Source organism: Physella acuta, unplaced genomic scaffold (assembly GCF_028476545.2).
Source record: "Physella acuta isolate Inbredline_101_S28 unplaced genomic scaffold, ASM2847654v3 ptg001716l, whole genome shotgun sequence".
Taxonomy (NCBI): Eukaryota; Metazoa; Mollusca; class Gastropoda; family Physidae; genus Physella; species Physella acuta.
The window spans coordinates 41,606-49,763 of NW_026733228.1; the positions used below are offsets into that span (position 1 = coordinate 41,606).

Below are 8,158 nucleotides of genomic sequence, written 5' to 3' on the forward strand. Positions count from 1 at the left end.
ATTTTTTTTCTATAAATTAAAAAAAATTTTTTTTAGATAGGTGTGTAATTTTTTTTTTTTTTACTTTTTTTTGGCTTCATATATATGGCACTATTGTAATTTTCATAATTGAACTTTCTTTAAATGTGTTATTTAGCCAAATCGATATTAATTAAAGTAACTGTATTTTTCATGTTTCTAAAATTTTCATCTTTATATTACGTACATAAAAAGTAAAACACTTAAAAAAATATATAAATAAACTGTTTAATAAGAAACAGAAGAAAGTTATATGTAGTAAAAAAAATTTTTATAAAATTAAATTAAATCACAAAAGAGGTGTGGTTGTGTCCCTTTGCCTACATGGAATAATGATCAACAACGTAAGATAAACATATTAAGAGTTAAAATAGAAAAACACGATGAGCACGGTAAATCAAAGATTGAAAAATGAAGCACAGTGTATAGATTCTTGTTTAAGTCAGTATGAGATTTTAAAGTGTATGGGTAACGCTGAGTCGTCCCCTTTTAAGTCGTGCAGTCAGATTTTGTCGTACTGTAATCGTTCCTGGTGTAAGGGAAGTAACAATGAAAACTACGCATCCTGATATTTCCATCCGGTGCTACCCCCTTATGAAAAAAAAAGCCTACGTTATTTACAACCACCGAACATTGGTTCGTTCTTAACCTGGTTTCGATCGAACCCCACGGGTTCAGTAAATCAGTTTCAGGGGTTCGGCGGAGGTCAAGACGCACATCCAACTCACAATCGGATCTTGTCAGTGATGACTCAGTTCCGTCGCAGAGAGATGCCTAAAAGAAACTCTAAGCATTTGTTTACCGTCATCAGAATCGACCCACTCTAGTGTTCTGACGTCATGACAACAAATCCAGCCTTCCGCTCTTCTCCAATATCATCCGTCCCATCTCAGCAAAAACATCTTTCCCGTTTTTTATCTTCTCCGGCGTCGACAGCGACTCTGGGGGTTTGGGGGCGGTGAAGTGGAAAGCCCGGGCGTCCCTCCAGTCAAACGGCTCCACCGGGTTCTCGTCCAGAATGTCCCGGAAGTAGTCGGGTTGCCAGGTGGGGTGGCACACGCCGTGGTAGCAAGTTGCCTGGGTGGGCGAGAGGGGAGAGAAAAATCTTTACGTATTGGGGGTGACGTGGGTGGGAGGGGGGGATAGGGGCTACGACTTAAGGTGCTAAAAATGTCTGCGTATCAAATATTAGCTAGGATAGAATTTTGTGTAACAGAAAAATTTAAAGGACACGTTCGGACCAGACGGTCAATGGAGCAGGTGAAGTAGAGTTCACCTAGTTCCTTGACTTCGGCATATGAAGTTACAGTGTGGAAAGCACTATGCACAGTCGCAATAGGCCTGGTAAGCAGGTCACCAACCAGTTCTACGGCTCAGTAAAACCTGCATGAGCCATAGAACCGGTTGGTGACCTACTTACCAGCCCTATTACTTTCCCTAACGTGAGCTAGGTACCCACTAGAACTAGGTAGGCTCAACATCCTAGAAACTCGTCCAGGATCCGAACTTGAGACATTCGGGTTTGCTGTCGAACGCTCTACCATCCGACCACGATTACATTGTGTTGTGTGCTTTTAAAATAATTTCTCAGTTTAATAAAATGGCTGGTAAGTAGGTCACCAACCAGTTCTACGGCTCAATAAAACTTTGCTTGAGCCATAGAACTGGTTGGTGACCTACTTACCAGCCCTATTCCAACATGTTCAATCAACACCACCCGTATGCCCCACCGTGTATGCATGGATACACCTATCCTCAACACACCTGTAGATACCTGTCCACGTAGAGTAGATCTGGGTGTTGTTCGTACACCTTGTACGGCATGAGAATGGCGTTAAATGACCACTTGTCGTCTCTATAGTAGCTAGGGAAAAATACAAAATTGTTGTTGTTTACTCTATACCGATTGATCGTTCACAAAAAAAGACATTCAGTCTGAAAAAGAGTATCCGAGTTATTTTAAAATAGTGATAACTTGCCCTTGGTTATATATATATATATATATATATATATATATATATATATATATATATATATATATATATATATATATATATATATATATATATATATATGAATACGTATATCTGTAAACACATACATATATACATATACATATATATATATATATATATATATATATATATATATATATATATATATATATATATATATATAATATATATATATATTATATATATATATATATATATATATATATATATATATATATATATATATATATATATATATATATATATAATCTTTCTTTAGCATTTCATTATAATCTTAAAATTTGAATTGTGAAATGTGAAATGTACACCTAATTACATATTTAATAAGGCAGCTATTGTGTACAGACTATATTGATCTTCAGGAGACGATTGTGAACAATGAATTGATTCACCAAGCATTACTGAAACCTAAACGTGTGTTGGCAGGTGTAAGCCGCAGATCACAACTTCTGATAGAACGACTCGGAGATATGAGTTGGTGCTGACAATGTGCTGGGGGCTATCGCAGGAACAGCGGGCCGGTATTATGGGGAGGGGGGGGGGGTGATTGTGAGACAAACCGAAAAATATATTTAATATTGACACGGTAGTTTTTATACCGGTTCTTTTACAGCTGCTTCAGAGAAAGAAAAAAAAACGGTGTTTTTTAAAACAACATATCCACGTTTATGTGGGGAACTCCAATGAGTTCTTACGTTAAACTGAAGGTCTTGGATATGAGAGCCGAAACGGTTGTGCTGAATGGGGATGAGTTTAACCCATTTGGTTTAGAGACATGGTTGTGATTTGGAGGGGGTCTCAGAGATTTGTAGGGGTCAGAGATGCGGCATATTTGGAGGGGTCAAAGACAGTGATGTGGAGGGGTCAAAGATAAAGCATACATACATAGATGGGTCAGAGATATAGAATACTTAGAGGGGTCATAGATACAGAATACTTAGAGGGGTTATAGATACAGAATACTTAGAGGGGTCATAGATACAGAATACTTTGAGGGGTCAGATACAGCATACATAGAGGGGTCAGAGATAGAGAATACTTAGAGTGGTCAGAGACAGTGATCTGGAGGGGTCAGATACAGCATAAATAGAGGGGTCAGAGATAGAGATACGGTGGGATCACAAACTAATGACTTCTGTAATTCACAAAAGTAACGTATACCAAGCTTTCAGTAAAATGTAATCGGTAATTTTCAAATAAATACAGAACTAACACTGAAAGACTAGAACAGGTAAAGCAGCGTTCATGTGTTCTTGTTTTTATTTCTATTTTTTTTTTATTATTTTTTTTTTTGTATCTAAGTACATGAATGCTCAGCACTATAGTCAGCTGTAATCCCCAATTCATGCCAGGTACTATCATCGCTGAGCTTATGCTCAAGGAAACTCGAATCTCCCGTTCTATCAAAAGCATGTACTCACAATTCTAACAAACGCTCACCCGAATGTTCTCAGAAAATGCTTCAGGTATTCGGACCCAGCATGTACTCACAATTCTAACCAACGCTCACCCGAATGTTCTCAGAAAATGCTTCAGGTATTCGGACCCAGCATGTACTCACAATTCTAACCAACGCTCACCCGAATGTTCTCAGAAAATGCTTCAGGTATTCGGACCCAGCATGTACTCACAATTCTAACCAACGCTCACCCGAATGTTCTCAGAAAATGCTTCAGGTATTCGGACCCAGCATGTACTCACAATTCTAACCAACGCTCACCCGAATGTTCTCAGAAAATGTTTCAGGTATTCGGACCCAGCATGTACTCACAATTCTAACCAACGCTCACCCGAATGTTCTCAGAAAATGCTTCAGGTATTCGGACCCAGCATGTACTCACAATTCTAACCAACGCTCACCCGAATGTTCTCAGAAAACGCTTCAGGTATTCGGACCCAGCATGTACTCACAATTCTAACCAACGCTCACCCGAATGTTCTCAGAAAATGCTTCAGGTATTCGGACCCAGCATGTACTCACAATTCTAACCAACGCTCACCCGAATGTTCTCAGAAAATGCTTCAGGTATTCGGACCCAGCATGTACTCACAATTCTAACCAACGCTCACCCGAATGTTCTCAGAAAACGCTTCAGGTATTCGGACCCAGCATGTACTCACAATTCTAACCAACACTCACCCGAATGTTCTCAGAAAATGCTTCAGGTATTCGGACCCAGCCCTCGCCATGAGCACCCCAATGTTAAACACACCCGGCCACGCCCCGTTTCTTGCCCAGTCGTTACACACTACAGCTGGGTACCGTCTTAAATCGTCGGGGATTCGGTTGACCCAGATGACGTCAGTGTCCTGGTGAGATAAAAATATATAGAGAGAGAGATAAAATAGATGAGATCAATGTAAACATTAGGATCAATTTATATATAATTGTATAGCGTGGTTTGAAGGGGTGGTGGTAGGTATCCTTTTTTTTTATTTTACTCTAAATCTTTGGGTTTTTAGGTGTGTAGACGAGCTTCTTTCTTCTTCTTTTTCGTTCTCAATTTTTAGTGTTGGAAGGGATCCCCTCCAACACAATTAAGTATTCGTGTCAACTGGTTATGCGCCATTGAGGCCATTCTCCGATTTCAGCCTGCTTTTCTTTTTTGGCTTGTTTTCATAGCCTTTATCCAACCAAGAACAAACTACAAGACAGCAGTAGTTTAATTTTGAAGTCGTCTCTCCTAAAAGAGTGGCTGTCCCCAGCTAACGAGCCTCATCTGCCCGAGGGCAACCATGAGCTTTACCGACTCGACCACGCCGACCCCCTTGAGAGAAGACGAGCAAAAACTGGGATGTTGTTACAACCAAAGTAAGGCCTTCTTCCATATTAGATTTCGCATCACTGCTAAAACGAAAGTCCTAATCTCTGACTCCATGAGTCCACCCAGCTCTGATGAGAAATATGCGTAAAGTGAAAAATGCGTAAATATAGTGTTTCTTCCAGACTCAAGAAGCGAATAAATCATTCAAGCTAATCAAACATCCGTGTTTGCTTGAATGTGAAAGTAGTGCATTAGTAACCTAATACGTTTCAAGATAGGGTTTTCTTAGGGTCAGTGTTTCTTCCAGACTATTTTCTCCCGGGGGGGGGGGGGGGGGGGGCACTTGATATTTTCGAGGGGTGGGGGGGGGGGGGAGGCGGACTAAATTTTCCAAAGAGATGCCTGGAAGAAACACTACATACACATTAATGTAAATATACTACTACACTTTAATTTTGTCGTATTCCGTGGATAAATGTTTCACTATGCTACGATGCATATGTGATCTTTTTACTTATGACTAAAAATGCTCGCTTTTAAAAAATAATTCTTTTGCGCAAGTTTTTGCGCAGTCTCCTGTTGCACATTTTTTCCTATCACCGTAAAAACGATAGACACGACTATATACTTGATCAAAATTGTTTTAAAACGTGTTAATTAATTACGTCTAAACTGGCCTAGCAAACCAAACGCGTGTACACGCCACTGATCAACTCACCTGGTAAACGCCGCCGTACCTGAGCAGAATTAAGACACGCAGCACGTCAGACTGGTGGGCGGGGACGGCGACGCCATGTTGGAACACCGTTTCCGGTTGTTCGATCTGCGCGGAGCATCAGAGATTAAACGTAGTATCGTAATGTGTGTTATAACTTCATTTAAATGTATTATTCCTTGAAAGAGTGATTAAAATGAATAGTTTCCTTTTTTACTTTGTCGTTTACGAAATATATAGAAAGTATTGTAATCGGGCAAAAAAAAAATGAGATTTTTACAAATCTCGACGTTTTTAACCTCCCTTAGTCGGAAAAACATAGTTTTGCAATTGTGCCCGTATGTCTCTGTGTGTATGTATGTATGTGTATGTGTGTTTGTAAACACGATAACTTGAACACCGTTACAGCTAGGTTCATGAAATTTCATTTATAAGCATTTTATCAAATTTGTCGTTCTGTATCAATTTTTCAACCGGAAGTGAACTCATTCTATTTTCAATTTTTCAAAACCCTATAACTTGAGTACTGTTTCAGATAGATAAACAAAATTTCAAACATAAGTAATAGATCTACTTTTCTGCCTTCTATCACATTTTGAGTAATACGCTATTTCCGATTTCTCAAAACAAAAACGCATGTGAATTCATAAAGTATTAATAATATTCCGCACTATTGTACACATATTATTTAGCGTTCACTTGGTGGGCAATTCATTTTTTTCTACGAGATTCTATTCAATTTTAAAAAGTTTAAGTAATTAAAAATCATGTCTATATTCCGAGGTGCCATCCCCCGTTTTGTTATATAAGAATATTCAAGAATGTTTAGGAGAGATCACTCCCGGTTTATTTCTTTTGGTGAAAAAAATATCACTATGACGTCTAATGATATGATAATAAATGTATATAAATGTATTACCTTTACAAATGTGACGTTCTCCCCACCTAACTTGTCTTTACCTTCACAAACGTGACGTTTTCCCCACCTAACTCGTCCCACCACTTACCTTCACAAACGTGACGTTTTCCCCACCTAACTTGTCCCACCACTTACCTTCACAAACGTGACGTTTTCCCCACCTAACTTGTCCCACCACTTACCTTCACAAACGTGACGTTTTCCCCACCTAACTTGTCCCACCACTTACCTTCACAAACGTGACGTTTTCCCCACCTAACTTGTCCCTTACCTTTACAAACGTGACGTTTTCCCCACCTAACTCGTCCCACCACTTACCTTCACAAACGTGACGTTTTCCCCACCTAACTTGTCCCACCACTCTCCCTGAGGTATCTCATCCCCGTGGACAAAAACCCTCTTGAACCCTGCGACGTGAAGCGCTGAGATAACGCTGAGGTAATGCAGGAACCGGAACTCTGTAGATTTGGCACTTTGCTCTTTGGCCGGAAACAACACCAGGTGAGATATCAGTGGGATGTAGTCCTGGGGTCTGTCTGTTTGTCGGACTTTGATGATGCCTCTCCGCCCGTAATGGATCCAGCGAGCTAGCTCTGAGAACCTCGAGGAGTTGTCCCATACGTCTTTGGGATATACTGATTGCGTAATGATCAGGCAAGGGTTATCCTGAATACGAGATACGTCAAATGAATTATATTCCGAAACAGATACGCATTTTAAATCCGAACTCAGAATATAATCTAATTTATGATGGATGGTGTTTTCCGGGAATGCCGATTTGCTAAAAATAAAACCTTGTGTGACGTCACTATGCTCGGCGGTCCAATGAAATCGGTAGAAAAAGTTTTGAGTTTTAAGTTGTTTGGGGTATCTTGTTAGTATGGTGCTCTCTTCTAAGTAAAGTCCCGCTTGCTTAGCAAGTCTGGTCATAGCGAGTTCTAGAATATCACGTGACCCGCATCGTAGATCAAAGTTCACGTGACGGAGCACCAGGTTGGGCACTGACTGCGTCAGTTCCTGGAACCACGTGTGGTACCAGAAGTCGTCCACTTCCGGCAGGTGGTGGTAGTAGAAATAAATCTTCAGAGGTCGAAGAATTCTCACGGCGCTCAACAAGCTCAGCTGGTGCTGGAACTGGAACACCTTCCTGCCGCACCAGACGTAGTGGACGACGGACGCACCCTCGCCCGGAAGTGACGAGTTGTTCTCCACTTCCGGCCAGCCATCTTGTGTGTACATATCCCTGTGAAGAGGTATAGACCGCGCCTCTTTGTAGAGTCTAAGAGACTTCAATTCAGAACGTGAGTTTTCCAACATGGCGTATAAATACACTGATAACACACACAGTGATGTCACTAAATACACGAGGACATTTTTTCTGTGTTTTACCACAAGGTGATACATCCTCAACATTATGTTAGTCCACATCTACGAAGTTTATTTGTTTTTCAAGAAAAGACAATGTGTACCTGTGCTTAAGAATTGAATCCTTAAAAGAAAAACTATAATAGGTTGTTCAAAACAAAAATATCAGCCGTTAGTGAAGAACAAGTAGCCGGAATGTTATGGGCATAACTTTGATAGATAAACTGCTCTAAACAGTATACAATGGAGAGGTGTGGATGCGTCCCTGTATTCCACAAGTGTCCCACGGGACAGAAGAAGATGAAAATTTACACTTTTAACTTAAAGATCACCATATAATCTAGGATTTTTTTTGTTGTTG

General features: G+C 40.0%; 1 protein-coding gene across 1 annotated transcript; it reads right to left on the minus strand.

The window, feature by feature from the left end:
- Nucleotides 1-527: 527 nt before the first annotated feature.
- LOC131930095 (uncharacterized) lies at nt 528-7,749 on the minus strand. Its single transcript, XM_059286456.1, has 6 exons — nt 7,411-7,749; nt 6,751-7,098; nt 5,517-5,621; nt 4,174-4,343; nt 1,783-1,882; nt 528-1,095 (listed from the first exon to the last, which is right to left on the minus strand). The coding sequence occupies exons 1-6, from the start codon at nt 7,747-7,749 to the stop codon at nt 856-858; spliced, it is 1,302 nt and encodes a 433-aa protein (XP_059142439.1). The 3' UTR covers nt 528-855.
- Nucleotides 7,750-8,158: the final 409 nt, after the last annotated feature.

Coding starts and splice junctions, on each gene's coding strand:
- LOC131930095 (XM_059286456.1), bottom strand. CDS start 7,749: ATGTTGGAAAACTCACGTTCTGAATTGAAGTCTCTTAGACTCTACAAA. Junction 5,622..6,750: donor AAAACGTCACGTTTGTGAAG/GTAAGTGGTGGG, acceptor TGCTCCGCGCAG/ATCGAACAACCGGAAACGGT. Junction 4,344..5,516: donor GGTACGGCGGCGTTTACCAG/GTGAGTTGATCA, acceptor TTATCTCACCAG/GACACTGACGTCATCTGGGT.